This window comes from Artemia franciscana, chromosome 3, assembly GCF_032884065.1.
Source record: "Artemia franciscana chromosome 3, ASM3288406v1, whole genome shotgun sequence".
Lineage (NCBI taxonomy): Eukaryota > Metazoa > Arthropoda > Branchiopoda > Anostraca > Artemiidae > Artemia > Artemia franciscana.
The window spans coordinates 2,351,171-2,368,904 of record NC_088865.1 but is presented as its reverse complement, the minus strand read 5'-3'; the positions used below and the strand labels follow the sequence as shown (position 1 = coordinate 2,368,904).

The window sequence follows — 17,734 nt, the reverse complement described above, 5'->3', positions numbered from 1 at the left end:
ACACAAAATTTTCAAATCCGGTCACCTGAACCAGATCTTCACCCCCTCCCTGGCTAACAGTTAAAGAAGTCACAGTCTGAAGCTTCACCTGTCTGGATGTCGGAGAAGGGAACGACGTGGCTTCTTTTCCATTCGGGTGGTCCCCCTCTGGAATAGCCTATCTGAGTCTACCATCCAAGCTGAGACTCCCCACTCCTTCAATGCTGGATTCGACAGGGACTGAGAGAGGGCTGAGTGGAGGCTGGACTGGGAAGCTAAGCCAACGTAATTCTATCACTCACCACCAGCGAGAACCTGCAGGAGGATCTACCACCTTATCTCACTGGCAAATGCGATTTAAGGTAATTTAAGGTGAGTGGAAGGGTTACGTTAGAAGTTTGTCGGCTGTATCGAAATTGTCAGTGGACAGTCCTTGCTCAGCCATGGGTCTGACTACCACTGATGGTAAGTTTTTTTTTTTTTAATATCGAATTACCACTTTTGGTTATATTTTTTTTAGCTTTTTGTTTGTTGCATTTGCATGACTTCAGTGCAAAAATATTTGGTTAAAATAAGGATAAATGTTAAATATGGTTTCTATCTTTGACCAATGAAGATTTTTGGAAAACAGTTATTACTAAGTCTATTCGAAAATAAGAGTATTCCTCTAACTCAAAAGCACCTAATACCACATAATTTTGAATTTTTTTCACCACGTAAACCAGTAAATACGTTTCAAATGTCTTATTAAAATCAGAACTAGTAATTTTGTTTGAAGAATTTTTTATTGTTATATTGACTGGTCAAATTAGCGACTGAAATGTTTATCTGACGCATCATAATCATTATCTTTGTCTTTTAGGTATATACTTTGGCTCTAAGTGGAGAGAAGCTGGTTGTAGGTACATCCGATCGCAAAGTTCTTGTTTGGGATCTCAGAGCATTAAAAATTTTACAAAGAAGGGAGAGTAGTTTGAAATATCAAACGCGTTGCATTAGAACGTTCCCTAATAAACAGGTAAGAACATAGACTAAGTGAAGGTACGTTTTCACCAATGCTCATATCAATGTGCTTATTTTTTAAAAGCAATTTTGAGAGGTATATCTAGAACGCTAATTTATTTTACGTTTCATAGGAAAACGCTTGTTTTTTCGTAGGTTTTTTAATTCTTACATTTGTACTTTATTTTAACTTGTGGGAACAGTTGCGAATACCTGACGCAACATCCAGAAGACTCCACATGACTGATTCCCGCCTATTGTAATATTGTGCCAGCTCTTCGGCAAATTGAAGCCAGCAGATATCCATCTCCTGCCAAACTTTTGAAATAAGCCCATCAGAAGGTCGTTTTCGAGAATCGCCTTCGAGTTCATTGGTTGATCGCTAGGTGGCTTACGCCAATCAGGCAAAGGATCAACTTTAAGCACTTGCTTAGTGATGCGGTCATTGGTTCTTCTTATGACACAACCAAATCAACGCAGTATTCTCTGTTTGACAACTTTGATTGTTGATTCAGTGTTACTGTAGTAGTGGCGTAGATCAACATCTGCGATTCTGCTGGAGTATCTTATCGATACTCCATTCCTATTTTTAAAAAGCGATGATCAAAAATTTCTTTATCATATTGGGACGCCTTCAGTAACTGACGGCTAACTGAGGATAATTTTGGGAGCAGTTAAAAATTAGTTGGCGAAATTTTAGATATATGGAAGCTGTGAATATTGAAAATTCCCAATTTCTAAAGCAATGAAAATTTAAAGTCAAAATTGTGTGTATACCCGTCAATAGCAGGTACATTTCCCTAAATTATTTACCATAGGTAAATTAAGATTACTACAAGTTTATCAGTTCGCGAGTTGGCTAGTGGGGCCATCCTCATTGATATTCGAGTCTAGTGGAAAGCTGCCGTATTTATGCTGGCAGTATTCGTGACTTGGGAAGAATTCGGTAGACTTAGGTAGAAGAACCTGTTTTCAACTATAGTTTCAGAGGTGCGGTGTCTTGTGGTGGCGGTTTGGGTAAAATTATAGCAGTTCATATAATAGGCTTACCAATAAAGTGAACATACCATTCGATGCCTTTTTTTTAATGTTCTTTACGAATCTAATAATCGTTTCTACAGCAAATTAAAATTTAAGCACTTTTGAGCTCTTAAAAATAACAAATTTAAAAAAAATTATGACAGTTCATATAACTGACTTACCAATAAAGTGAACATACCACTTGGTGCTTTTTTTATGTTCTTTACGAATATAATAATCGCTTCTAGTGCAAATTCAAATTTAAGCACTTTTGAGCTCTTAAAAATAACAAATTTAAAAAAAAAAATTATGACAGTTCATATAACTGACTTACCAATAAAGTGAACATACCACTTGGTGCTTTTTTTATGTTCTTTACGAATATAATAATCGCTTCTAGCGCAAATTCAAATTTAAGCACTTTTGAGCTCTTAAAAATAACAAATTAAAAAAAAATTATGACAGTTCATATAACTGACTTACCAATAAAGTGAACATACCACTTGGTGCTTTTTTTATGTTCTTTACGAATATAATAATCGCTTCTAGTGCAAATTCAAATTTAAGCACTTTTGAGCTCTTAAAAATAACAAATTTAAAAAAAAATTATGACGGTTCATATAACTGACTTACCAATAAAGTGAACATACCACTTGGTGCTTTTTTATGTTCTTTACGAATATAATAATCGCTTTTAGTGCAAATTCAAATTTAAGCACTTTTGAGCTCTTAAAAATAACAAATTTAAAAAAAAATTATGACAGTTCATATAACTCACTTACCAATAAAGTGAACATACCACTTGGTGCTTTTTTTATGTTCTTTACGAATATAATAATCGCTTCTAGTGCAAATTCAAATTTAAGCACTTTTGAGCTCTTAAAAATAACAAATTTAAAAAAAATTATGACAGTTCATATGACTGACTTACCAATAAAGTGAACATACCACTTGGTGCTTTTTGTATGTTCTTTACGAATATAATAATCGCTTCTAGTGCAAATTCAAATTTAAGCACTTTTGAGCTCTTAAAAATAACAAATTTAAAAAAAAATTATGACAGTTCATATAACTGACTTACCAATAAAGTGAACATACCACTTGGTGCTTTTTTTATGTTCTTTACGAATATAATAATCGCTTCTAGTGCAAATTCAAATTTAAGCACTTTTGAGCTCTTAAAAATAACAAATTTAAAAAAAAATTATGACAGTTCATATAACTGACTTACCAATAAAGTGAACATACCACTTGGTGCTTTTTTTATGTTCTTTACGAATATAATAATCGCTTCTAGTGCAAATTCAAATTTAAGCACTTTTGAGCTCTTAAAAATAACAAATTTAAAAAAAAATTATGACAGTTCATATAACTGACTTACCAATAAAGTGAACATACCACTTGGTGCTTTTTTTATGTTCTTTACGAATATAATAATCGCTTCTAGTGCAAATTCAAATTTAAGCACTTTTGAGCTCTTAAAAATAACAAATTTAAAAAAAAATTATGACAGTTCATATAACTGACTTACCAATAAAGTGAACATACCACTTGGTGCTTTTTTTATGTTCTTTACGAATATAATAATCGCTTCTAGTGCAAATTCAAATTTAAGCACTTTTGAGCTCTTAAAAATAACAAATTTAAAAAAAAATTATGACAGTTCATATAACTGACTTACCAATAAAGTGAACATACCACTTGGTGCTTTTTTTATGTTCTTTACGAATATAATAATCGCTTCTAGTGCAAATTCAAATTTAAGCACTTTTGAGCTCTTAAAAATAACAAATTTAAAAAAAAATTATGACAGTTCATATAACTGACTTACCAATAAAGTGAACATACCACTTGGTGCTTTTTTATGTTCTTTACGAATATAATAATCGCTTCTAGTGCAAATTCAAATTTAAGCACTTTTGAGCTCTTAAAAATAACAAATTTAAAAAAAAATTATGACAGTTCATATAACTGACTTACCAATAAAGTGAACATACCACTTGGTGCTTTTTTTATGTTCTTTACGAATATAATAATCGCTTCTAGTGCAAATTCAAATTTAAGCACTTTTGAGCTCTTAAAAATAACAAATTTAAAAAAAAATTATGACAGTTCATATAACTGACTTACCAATAAAGTGAACATACCACTTGGTGCTTTTTTTATGTTCTTTACGAATATAATAATCGCTTCTAGTGCAAATTCAAATTTAAGCACTTTTGAGCTCTTAAAAATAACAAATTTAAAAAAAAATTATGACAGTTCATATAACTGACTTACCAATAAAGTGAACATACCACTTGGTGCTTTTTTTATGTTCTTTACGAATATAATAATCGCTTCTAGTGCAAATTCAAATTTAAGCACTTTTGAGCTCTTAAAAATAACAAATTTAAAAAAAATTATGACAGTTCATATAACTGACTTACCAATAAAGTGAACATACCACTTGGTGCTTTTTTATGTTCTTTACGAATATAATAATCGCATCTAGTGCAAATTCAAATTTAAGCACTTTTGAGCTCTTAAAAATAACAAATTTAAAAAAATTATGACAGTTCATATAACTGACTTACCAATAAAGTGAACATACCACTTGGTGCTTTTTTTATGTTCTTTACGAATATAATAATCGCTTCTAGTGCAAATTCAAATTTAAGCACTTTTGAGCTCTTAAAAATAACAAATTTTAAAAAAATTATGACAGTTCATATAACTGACTTACCAATAAAGTGAACATACCACTTGGTGCTTTTTTATGTTCTTTACGAATATAATAATCGCTTCTAGTAGCACTTTTGAGCTCTTAAAAATAACAAATTTAAAAAAAATTATAACAGTTCATATAACTGACTTACCAATAAAGTGAACATACCACTTGGTGCTTTTTGTATGTTCTTTACGAATATAATAATCGCTTCTAGTGCAAATTCAAATTTAAGCACTTTTGAGCTCTTAAAAATAACAAATTTAAAAAAAATTATGACAGTTCATATAACTGACTTACCAATAAAGTGAACATACCACTTGGTGCTTTTTTTATGTTCTTTACGAATATAATAATCGCTTCTAGTGCAAATTCAAATTTAAGCACTTTTGAGCTCTTAAAAATAACAAATTTAAAAAAAATTATGACAGTTCATATAACTGACTTACCAATAAAGTGAACATACGACTTGGTGCTTTTTGTATGTTCTTTACGAATATAATAATCGCTTCTAGTGCAAATTCAAATTTAAGCACTTTTGAGCTCTTCAAAATAACAAATTTAAAAAAAATTATGACAGTTCATATAACTGACTTACCAATAAAGTGAACATACCACTTGGCGCTTTTTTTATGTTCTTTACGAATATAATAATCGCTTCTAGTGCAAATTCAAATTTAAGCACTTTTGAGCTCTTAAAAATAACAAATTTAAAAAAAAATTATGACAGTTCATATAACTGACTTACCAATAAAGTGAACATACCACTTGGTGCTTTTTTTATGTTCTTTACGAATATAATAATCGCTTCTAGTGCAAATTCAAATTTAAGCACTTTTGAGCTCTTAAAAATAACAAATTTAAAAAAAATTATGACAGTTCATATAACTGACTTACCAATAAAGTGAACATACCACTTGGTGCTTTTTTTATGTTCTTTACGAATATAATAATCGCTTCTAGTGCAAATTCAAATTTAAGCACTTTTGAGCTCTTAAAAATAACAAATTTAAAAAAAATTATGACAGTTCATATAACTGACTTACCAATAAAGTGAACATACCACTTGGTGCTTTTTGTATGTTCTTTACGAATATAATAATCGCTTCTAGTGCAAATTCAAATTTAAGCACTTTTGAGCTCTTAAAAATAACAAATTTAAAAAAAATTATGACAGTTCATATAACTGACTTACCAATAAAGTGAACATACCACTTGGTGCTTTTTTTATGTTCTTTACGAATATAATAATCGCTTCTAGTGCAAATTCAAATTTAAGCACTTTTGAGCTCTTAAAAATAACAAATTTAAAAAAAAATTATGACAGTTCATATAACTGACTTACCAATAAAGTGAACATACCACTTGGTGCTTTTTTTATGTTCTTTACGAATATAATAATCGCTTCTAGTGCAAATTCAAATTTAAGCACTTTTGAGCTCTTAAAAATAACAAATTTAAAAAAAAATTATGACAGTTCATATAACTGACTTACCAATAAAGTGAACATACCACTTGGTGCTTTTTTTATGTTCTTTACGAATATAATAATCGCTTCTAGTGCAAATTCAAATTTAAGCACTTTTGAGCTCTTAAAAATAACAAATTCAAAAAAAATTATGACAGTTCATATAACTGACTTACCAATAAAGTGAACATACCACTTGGTGCTTTTTTTATGTTCTTTACGAATATAATAATCGCATCTAGTGCAAATTCAAATTTAAGCACTTTTGAGCTCTTAAAAATAACAAATTTTAAAAAAATTATGACAGTTCATATAACTGACTTACCAATAAAGTGAACATACCACTTGGTGCTTTTTATATGTTCTTTACGAATATAATAATCGCTTTTAGTGCAAATTCAAATTTAAGCACTTTTGAGCTCTTAAAAATAACAAATTTAAAAAAAAATTATGACAGTTCATATAACTGACTTACCAATAAAGTGAACATACCACTTGGTGCTTTTTTTATGTTCTTTACGAATATAATAATCGCTTCTAGTGCAAATTCAAATTTAAGCACTTTTGAGCTCTTAAAAATAACAAATTTAAAAAAAATTATGACAGTTCATATAACTGACTTACCAATAAAGTGAACATACCACTTGGTGCTTTTTGTATGTTCTTTACGAATATAATAATCGCTTCTAGTGCAAATTCAAATTTAAGCACTTTTGAGCTCTTAAAAATAACAAATTTAAAAAAAATTATGACAGTTCATATAACTGACTTACCAATAAAGTGAACATACCACTTGGTGCTTTTTTTATGTTCTTTACGAATATAATAATCGCTTCTAGTGCAAATTCAAATTTAAGCACTTTTGAGCTCTTAAAAATAACAAATTTAAAAAAAATTATGACAGTTCATATAACTGACTTACCAATAAAGTGAACATACGACTTGGTGCTTTTTGTATGTTCTTTACGAATATAATAATCGCTTCTAGTGCAAATTCAAATTTAAGCACTTTTGAGCTCTTAAAAATAACAAATTTAAAAAAAATTATGACAGTTCATATAACTGACTTACCAATAAAGTGAACATACCACTTGGTGCTTTTTGTATGTTCTTTACGAATATAATAATCGCTTTTAGTGCAAATTCAAATTTAAGCACTTTTGAGCTCTTAAAAATAACAAATTAAAAAAAAATTATGACAGTTCATATAACTGACTTACCAATAAAGTGAACATACCACTTGGTGCTTTTTTTATATTCTTTACGAATATAATAATCGCTTCTAGTGCAAATTCAAATTTAAGCACTTTTTGAGCTCTTAGAAATTACTATTAAAGTCAATTAAAGTATGAGTCATTGCTCGTTTTCCACAAAATAATACTACACTTTCTCAGCGCCATCGTTCTCGAAAAAATAATGCTACATTTTCTCAGTGCTGAAATGATTTATAATGAGGTTAGTTTAGGTTAGGTTAAAAAGTGTTTAAGTTTTAATTTACGGTAGAAGCAATTATATGTTCGTAAAGAACGAAAAAAAGACATCGAGGGGTATAGTCACCTTATTGGTAAACCAGTTATATGAACTGCTATAATTTTACCGTGGTTTGTTCCTAAATGTGTAAGCAGTCGATTCAAAATGAAGAGTCATTAGACACCGTCTATTACACAGTATTGCATGTTTGTGTAGCAGCTACAAGGGAAGGGTAATTGGATCTTTTTATGGGGGGGGGACGGTAAATTCAGCCAAACGGAAAAAAAGATCTATCTCATCACTAATGGAAATCAGAAATCGATGGCCCCCTCCCTTCATGTGTAAATTTTTTTCATTGAAAAGTTTCATAAAGAAAGAAAATAGTTTCATAAAGTTTCATAAAGAAATTTAGTATAAGCGTTTGTTACTTCTGGCGCGGGTAAATGAAGAAAAGTAATAGTAAAAAAATAATAACACAATTAAGCAGTAGTTTAAAATTAAACAAAGAAAAATAGGAAACATTCTTTAAAAAATGTATGAGAATCTAAGTAAAAATTAAATTAAAAATCTTATTTAAAAAAACAAACAAATTGTATTAATAAAAAGTAATAGGTAATGTAGGTGTGAGGGACTTTGGGACTTTGTTGTCGCAAAAAATAAAGAAAAAAAAGGAAAAATCGTTAAATAAAGAGAAATCGAAGTAGGAAAAATTTACTAAAAAAAAAGTATTGGAATGATATAAATGTGAGTGAACTTGAATAAATTTGAATCTGAATAAAAGATAAAAAAAAAAAGTGATCGTTTTCGATAGATATAAAACAAACAACAATACCACACACCATTGTGCTTCGCCTAAATATTCTTTCCTGAAACTAGTACATTTTGTCAACAACAAATATTATTTAATTAGAAACAAAATAAAATATTCAATTTAGCCCCCAAACCGTCCTCTTTGACTCTGCTCACCGTGACCTTTGCTAGAGTTGGTGTATTCTAGAGTTATATCATCCTGTAAATATTTAACTACCGTCACTGCGTTCTAATCACAGGATTGGAGCAGCATAGAGGCACACACATTAGAACCTTTATCACATATTTGGGTCAATCAGGAATCGTTTTACGATCTATCAGGAAAAAATCAAAGTGTCGAAAAGATTAAAACTAATTAAAACTAAAATTTATAAAGAAATAAATCAGGTAGTAAAATACACAAAGATTATTTATTCTTTATATGACTAAAAAACAGAAAATGCTATTTTTGTAAAAAGGAAAGACTACATTTTCTTTGAAAATTAGCAAGGTAGACTTTACAAAATGAGGGGTGAAAAGAGGGAGTGGAGGGGAGAATTTTTACGTACTAAACTTGTCAATTGTGATATCTTTATGGGAAAATTTTGTTGGGGTGAAAATGAGGATTTTTGTTGAAGAAGAATGAAGGAGGCGAGCAAGGTACTTGAATGAAGAGAAAAATGAACTCCTTAAATGAAATTAAATGAACTCCTAAAATCAAAATTGTTAAAAGGTAGCAAACAAAATTAGCAATGTAACTTAAGCTTGTGGGACTTTTAAGTGGCATAAATAATTAAAGATCGGCCAGTCTACTCGTGTGAGTAGTGAGGTTTTTGCCGTACTAGTGTAATTTGGGGTGGGGGGTTAAATTATCACTAAGAAACAATTTTCAAGTGGGCCAATCACCTTATTCTGGAGGTTTTTTTCTGCATTCCGTCATTGGGCTACTTAAGCATCTTTATCTCCTAGTTCTGCTTAATACATTTGTCATATTTTTTTTTTTACATTAAATCACATTTAACACCGTTGGCTGCTCCAGGCCCACTTCAACAGTGTCTCCAAACAAAGCATCAGCTTTGTCTGGGGAGGAGCAGCTAACAGAGCAGGAGAGCTGCAAACAAAGCAGTAGCAGCATTTTCCTTTTCGGAGGTATATTCTAAGTCGTTGGATTTGGTCCCCTCCCTTCGATTTCCAATTTAGGAAGCCTATCCGAAAGCCATAGCCCGGGCTTGGACTTCATCTGTAAGAATTGATAATCGGGATTTCAAAAATGCGTTCTAAAAATCACTAAAAATCAAATTCTTGCATCTAAGCCAGCAACGTGGAAACAATGACCAAATTCGGTTACCTCCAATTTGGAAAGACGTCACCAAGCTTTTGGATTATCATTGACTTTATCGAGTTTTTTTTTCTGTTTTTTGAAGAACTCGAGGTGCTAAAATTTTGTGCCCAATTTGGAAGGTAGTTCGAGAAATATAACCTCTGCAACTAATGTGTGAAAATTTTTAACGGATCTTCGGAGCATTCACTGACATAATGTTTGAGCTTGTGGTCCATCATAATTAAAGTATAGATACTGTGGCTACCACAAATGAGTTAACTTTTCCAAATATTGACAGTAATTACGCTGATCTTAATTTCCTCTTAGCATTGGCTGCTAATTTATCCCTGATATAATTTGACTCCACCGCTGCATATTGGTAGAATGCACCATTTTACCAATGCACCATCGCACCATCGGTACATTGGTAAAATGCACCATCGCGTAAGCTGTTTTTGTGCCCAATTATCACTGTAATATATAATTATCACCGTTTGTAAGTAAAAATACCGTAAGTATTTTTAACTTACGAACAGGTGATCAGATCTTAATGAAATTTGATATTTGGAAGGATCTCGTTTCTCAGAGCTCTTATTCTAAATACCGACCGAATCCGGTGAGACTAGATGGGGAAACCGGAAATCTTGGAAAATGCCTAGAGTGGAGAAATCGGGATGAAACTTAGTGGGAAGAATAAGCACAAGTCCTAGATTCGTGATTGACATAAACGGACCAGATCTCTCCTCCTTTTGGAGTTTGGAGGTGGAGGCATGATTCGGAAAAATTAGAAAAAATGAGGTTTTTTAATTACGAACGGGTGATTGGATCTTAACGAAATTCGATTTTTAGAAGGACCTCGTGTCTCAGAGTTCTTATTTTAAATCCTGGCCGGATCCAGTAATATTGGGAAGAGTTGGAGGAGGAAAACGGAAATCTTGATAACCGCTTAGAGTGGAGAGATCGGGATGACACTTGGTGGCAAGAATAAGCACAAGTCCTAGATACGTGCTTTACATAACCAGACCGGATCTGCTCTCTTTGGGGGAGTTAGGAGGGGGGGCTAATTAGAAAAATTAGGTATTTTTAACTAACGAACGGGGGATCCGATCTTAATGAAATCTGATATTTAGGAGGACCTCGTGTCTCAAAGCTCTTTTTTTTAAATCCCGAAAGGATCCGGTGATATTAGGGGGAGTTGTAGGGGGAAACCAGAAATCTTGGACAACGTTTAGAGTGGAGATATCGGGTTGAAACTTGGTGGGAAGAATAAGTATAAGTCCTAAATACGTGATTGATATAACTGGACCGGATCCGTTCTCTATGGGGGAGTTGGAAGGGGGGGGTTAACTCGTAATAAATAAGGTATTTTTAACTTACGGACGGGTGCTCATATCTTAATTAAACTTAATATTTAGAAGGAACTTGTGTCTCAGAGCTCTTATTTTAAATCCTGACCGGATCCGGTGACATTTGAGGAAGTTGGAGGGGGAGACCGGAAATCTTGGAAAACACTTAGAGTGGAGAGATTGGGATCAAGAATTATGTGGAACTTTTGGAAACTTTGTGGAACTTTTGGAACTTTTTGGAAAGAATTAGCACAAGTCCTAGATACGTGACTGACATAATCGTACCGAATCCGCTCTCTTTGGCGGAGTTGAGGGTGGGGGGTAATTTGGTTAATTCGAAAAAACTTGAAAAAATGAGGTATTGTTAACTTATGGACAGGTGATCGGGTCTTAATGAAATTTGATATTTAGAAGGACCTCGTGTCTCAAAGCTCTTACTGTGAATCCCGACCGGATCCTGTGATATTGGGGAGAGTTGGAGGGGGAACTGGAAATCTTAAAAACGCTTAGAGTGGAGAAATCGGGACGAAACTTGATGGGAAGAATAAACACTAGTCCCAAATACCTAATTGTTATAACTGGACCGGATCTGCTCTTTTCGGGGTAGTCAGGGGGGAGGGATTTTCAGGTGCTTTGGCGAGTTCGGATCTTCTGGACGTGCTAGGACGATGAAAACTGGTAGGCATGTCAGGGACCTGTACAAACTGACTAGATAACAGTCGTTTTCTTGATGCGACAATCTGGGGGGTGGCTGGAGGGAGGGGAAATCGTGAAAATTGAGGTAGGTGTATCCTACGAATGGGTGATCGGATCTGCATGAAACTTGATATATAGAAAGATCTCATGTCTCAGATGTTCCGTTTTCAATTCCGATCGGATCCGGGGATATAGGGGGGTGGAAGGGGGAAACGGAAATCTTGGAAGTCGGAAATCTTGGAAAGCTCTTAGAGTGGAGAGATCGGGATGAAACTTGATTGGAATATTAAGCACAAGTTCTAGATACGTAATTGACATAACCGGATCGGATTCGCTCTCTTTGGGGGAGTTGGAGGTGTTTCTAGTGCTTTGGGGACTTCGGTGCTTCTTGACGTGCCAGGACGATGAAATCGATAACTCTCGTACCGATTTTAATTTTAGGTTCCGACCTCGTTACATGTGCCATATGAGCTCTTGGCTCTTGTTTTAATATATAGGAATAAACGGCTTTTCTCTAGATGTAGTTAATAGAGAATAGTTACTAATTATAGAGAGTTAGATAGATTTTTTCTCTCTTTTTAACAATGGGATATATTTATTGACAAAAGAGAAAACCGATGATGAGTAATATATAACTTTTATGGAACTACAAAGAGAGAAAACAACTAGTAGAGAAAACAACAGTAGAGAGAAAAGATAAAATACTAAAACGACGCGGATATTTCGCCTGTATGAAAACGAGGCGTTTTCAGCACGGAAGAAACAAAGATAAAAACTAAAATAAACTAAAAACAAATAAAACCGCCAAATAAACAAGCAAAACAAACATACTATAAATAAATATACTAAATACTTTATAATATACAATATTTATCATATATATATATATATATATATATATATATATATATATATATATATATATATATATATGTATATATATAAATATATACATATATATATATATATATATATTATACATAATATATAATATATATGCAATATATATATATATAATATATATACAATATATATATATATATATATATATATATATATATATATATATATATATATATATATATATATATATATATATATATATATAATATAATATAATATATTATATACAACATATATTATTTTGTGAAATAATCCTTTTGTTAGCTATCATTTAATCAGTTCTTCTTGGTCTGGTAAATAATCTCGTCCCCTGGTGATTTTCTAAAATCTTAATTACTCTACTTATTATTGGTTCATTTTTCAAAAGAATATTATAAACTGAGTCAATATTTAAACTTCCTGTATCCCTATTTATTGAAAAACTAGCAAACATAAATTTTTATTTTATTTCGATAGCTTCTCTCCCCCACTGAAGAAGAACCTCAATCATTAGGAATAGCCATGACCTCATCAAATTGTACGAAATGGTTAGGGTGAAAGAAGATATGTTCTCCAAGGCCGAAACAAAGGCTTCAGGAGGCTTGCTTAACTGAAATAAAAATCAAAACATACGAAGACATACAAAGTAGGCAGTTTGGGATTACCTCTGAGTCAAATCGTCGTTAGAGGGGGAGGGGGTTGCCCTCCAGTAATTAGAAGAAGAAAATGTTATACAACCCATGCCCCTTGACTATCCGGATATGAACCCCTCTTGTCTCCCAATAATAATGCTGGAGATTCAACCCTGCCTCTGAGACCCCATTTCAGTGGCAGAAGGAAAATTCTAAGCAATTCTTCCAAATACACATTCTATTTACTGTTTTTTTTAGAGAGAGCGAATTTATTTTAAAAACACAAAGAATAACAATACAAAAAAAAAGAAAAAAATTGCCAAAAAGCCTTATGTTTTGTGTGGCCATTCTCGAAACTACAAAACAAATCACTTATCAGTGGATTTTCCAAAAAACAATACACGAAATTACATAAAAAGGGAACAGCCCTAACAATACTGAGACTAGAAACAATTAGGCTACAGTGCCAAACTGAATATTTCTAAATCCCAAGACAAACTGAAACATATAGCCGCAGACTATTATCTGGAATTATTCTAAAATAAGTTTAGGGAAAGAGACCCTAATGTTGATTGGGAAAGAGATATTGATTAAGAAAATTTTCCTAATACCTTTATATCCTTTATATCACTTACTGGAAAAGGAAGCAAAATAATGATTGCAAATAGCAAATTGTTCATTTAGTTGTAGTTTGGAGAGAGGATTTGCTTGGCTGTTGCATTTTGGTACTTACAGTGTCTATGAATTCCCTTGTTGTTTTTATGTCACTTTGTATCTACCAAATGACATATAGCGATCGCAAATTCTCTCGGTCTGTCTGTTTGTCCCGGTTTGGCTAGTTTAGACACTTCCAGGTAAACTAGGACGATGAAATTTGGTAGGCGTATCAGGAACCAGACCAGATTAAATTAGAAATTGTCGGTTCCTCGATTCGACCATATGGGGGGGGGGGATTGGGAAGGGAGGGTTAATTCTGAAAAATTAGAAAAAATTAGGTATTTTTAACTTACGAAGGAGTGATCTGATCTTAATGAAGTTTGAGTCCAGTGTCATTGGGGGGGGCCTTAAATCTTGGAAAACGCTTAAAGCGGACGGATCAGGATAAAACTTGGTGGAAAGAATAAGCACAAATCCAAGATCCGTGACTGACATAACCGGACCAGATTAACTCTGTTTTTTTGAGGTGGGAGGGGAGATAATTCGGAAAAATTTGAAAAAATGAGGTATTTGTAACTTACGAACGGGTGATCAGATCTTAATGAAATTTGATAATTAGAAGGATCTTGTGCTTTAGAACTTTCATTTTAAATACTGACTAGATCCAGTGACGTTTGGGGGAGTTGGAGGGGGAAACCGGACATGTTTGGAAGGACATCATGTCTCTGCGCTCTTAGTTTAAATCCAGACCGATTCTGGTGACATTGGGGGAGTTGGGGGGGGAAACCTAAAATCTTGGAAAACGCTTAGAGTGGAGAGATCGGGGTGAAACTTGATTGGAAGAATAAGCACACGCTATAGAGACGTGATTGGCATAATTGGAACGGATCCGTTCTCTTTGGGGGTTGTTAATTTGAAAACAATTAGAAAAATCGAGGTATTTTTACCTTAAGAACGGGTAACAGGATCTTAATGAAATTTGATATTTAGAAGGAACTCATGTCTCAGATCTCTTATTTCAAATCCCGACCAAATCTGTTGACATTGGGGGGAGTTGGAGGGGGAAACAGGAAATCTTGGAAAACGCTTATAAATGTCGTAGACACGTGATTGACATAACCGGACTGGATCTGCTCTTTTGGGGGGAGGTAGGGGGTGGGGTTCAGTGCTTTGGCGAGTTTGGTGCTTCTGGACGTGCCAGGACGATGAAAATTGGTAGGCATGTCAGGGAGCTGCACAAATTGACTTAATAAAGTCTTTTTCCCCGATTCGATCATCTGGGGGGCGGAAGGGAGAGGAAAAATTGGAAAAATTGAGGTATTTCTAACTTACGAGTGGATGATCAGATCTTAATGAATTTTGATATTTAGAAGGACTTCGTGACTCAGAGCTCTTATTTTCAATCCCATTTAAGCCTCTGATTTTCCTTTTAAGCAATCTATTGATTCTTAGAATTTTGCTAGAGCTCATACCATATGAGCTCTTGGCTCTTCCGACCTTGTCACAAGTGCCGTATGAGCTCTTAGTTCTTGTTTCTTTCATATTTCATTATGAAACGTGTTAATAATAGGCTATCACTGCTTGAGAAAAACCCTGTAGTTTTTTGAGGAATATTATGTTATTTTGAGAGATGGTTTTTGATGTTATTGACGAAAATATTCACGAAAAGAAATCGTCTAAGGATGTTTTTTTTGTGTCATCTTGTAAGTGATCATGTGTCCCAGGAGAATGTTTTTTCTGTGTTTCATTTGAATTGTCAAGGTTTGAATTCTTTTTATAATTATTTGGTTGAGTTAAGTTCAACAATAGGAAATATTGGTGTTATAGTTCTACCTGAAACATGGTTGAAGGACCATTTTGATTGTTTTTGCCAATTAATGGGTATAATTTTTATGGAAAGAAACGGAGAAATAACAGACACGACGGGGTGGCTGCCTAAGTTAAGTCGTTCCTTGAGGTTAAGGTAAGGGACGACCTTTGTGTTTATGTTGAGATGGTGTTTGAAAACTCGGTAACTGGGGTAGTTCTGGCGAATAGAAGCTTTTTTGTGGCTATATATAGACCTCCATCGGCATCTAGTCATAATGTTTTGGAGTTAATAGAAAGTCAGTTTGAAAAGATACCAGTGTCTACAAGTCCATGTGTAATAATAGGAGATTTTAACATTGATATGATTTTACAAAATGATAGGATTTGCCGTAATTTCTGTGATGTTTTATTTTCTTTTTATATGAATCCTTCAACCAATATTTGTACATGGAATATTGAGACTTCTGCGACGTTGATTAATAATATTTTTATAAATTTTAATTATAAAGAGTTAGGTGTTATCCCTAATGATGTTTCTGACCATTGTGGAATAATGACATCTTTTGAAGTTAACGGATTTACCTTTAGGTCTCCAAGAATTGATAATGAGCGATTTTATATTCGTAAGACTTCATCGGGTTTTTAAAGAAAAGACTGAAGAATTTTGATTGGTCATTTTTTAGTTATTGTACTTCTTCTGAAAAGTTAGATCATTGGTATCAGAAAATAAGCGACCTTTTGGAGGAAGAGTGTTTGAAGAAAACAAATATTCTAGATAGTAGAAATAAACCAAAGAAACACTGGATAACGCCAAGTTTAGTAAATTCAATTAATCAAAGAGCTTTATAAGTTGAGTGTGATAATTGGTAGTAAGAGTGGTAGTAGAGTTTATAAGAATTATAATAGTACTTTAAATAAACAGGAAGGCCAAAAGGGAATATTATTTTAAGGAATTCAAAAATGCCAAGATAATCCAGCAATAATGCTAGTAAGCCACTATATTTAAATCAGCTGGATGACCCAGGTCAACTGGCCGAAGGAATGGCTTCCGATTTTTCCAATATAGGTTGTAAAATAAAAAATTCTATTGATATTTGTCTTGAGGATGGAACTTTAAAAAATTTCTGGGCCCTTCAAGTCCCACAGGGGTCCCCCTTGGCATCACTATTGTTTGCGGTATATGTAAATAATCTGTACTTAGCACTTGGTGGGCTGTATATTGACGTTGGAAGAGCCCAAAGACAACGGGACCCTAATCAAGGTTTATTGCTGTTGGCGGATGATATATGTCTCGAAAGTGACAAGAACAGAAAGTGAATTATTATCTATGAAAAGAGATAGTATGTCAAGGATAGAAAAGTGGATGAAAATTAATTACCTAAAAACTGAATTATAAGAAACCTCATTGGGTATTTGTTTCTAGGTTGCCAGATTGTTATCCTTGGTTAAAGGAGTTAAATGTCGGATCTTACCGTATTGAGCGTGTACCGTCTCTGAAATATCTTGGTGTGATAGTGGACGAGACTCTTAGTTTACCAAAGTACATACAATGTATATCATCTAAAATTGCTCGGATGTAGGGATTCTGAAAAAGCTGAAATATTTTTCCCCAGTTAATATACTTAGATTGATATATTTTTCTATCGTCCACCCTTATTTGATTTATTGTTGTTTGGTGTGGTCATCTACTTTACAAACACATATGAAGTCATTATATGCTCTCCGAAATTCTGTGATTCGGGTTCTTATTAATTGTAATAATCGTATATCAGTTAGAGATAGTTATAAAAAAAAGTAATATTTTACCAGTTTCAGGTCTTTTTAATTTTTGTAAGGCTCTGTTTATGTTCGATATATTGCATAAAAATGCGCACGGATGTTTAATTGGTATGTTTGAGAGAGATCAACCTGAATATGAGCCAAGGAATTCGTCAGCAATTAGAAAACTGATTGAAA

At 33.0% G+C, this 17,734-nt stretch overlaps 1 protein-coding gene across 1 annotated transcript in view; it reads left to right on the top strand.

The window, feature by feature from the left end:
* The window catches only part of LOC136024743 (mitotic checkpoint protein BUB3-like), a 58,466-nt gene that overhangs the window by 20,359 nt on the left and 20,373 nt on the right, over positions 1 to 17,734 (top strand). The window contains exon 3 of the mRNA XM_065700181.1: positions 842 to 997. Within this exon, the coding sequence (XP_065556253.1) occupies positions 842 to 997 (156 nt within the window). The remainder of the gene's footprint in view (positions 1 to 841; positions 998 to 17,734) is intronic.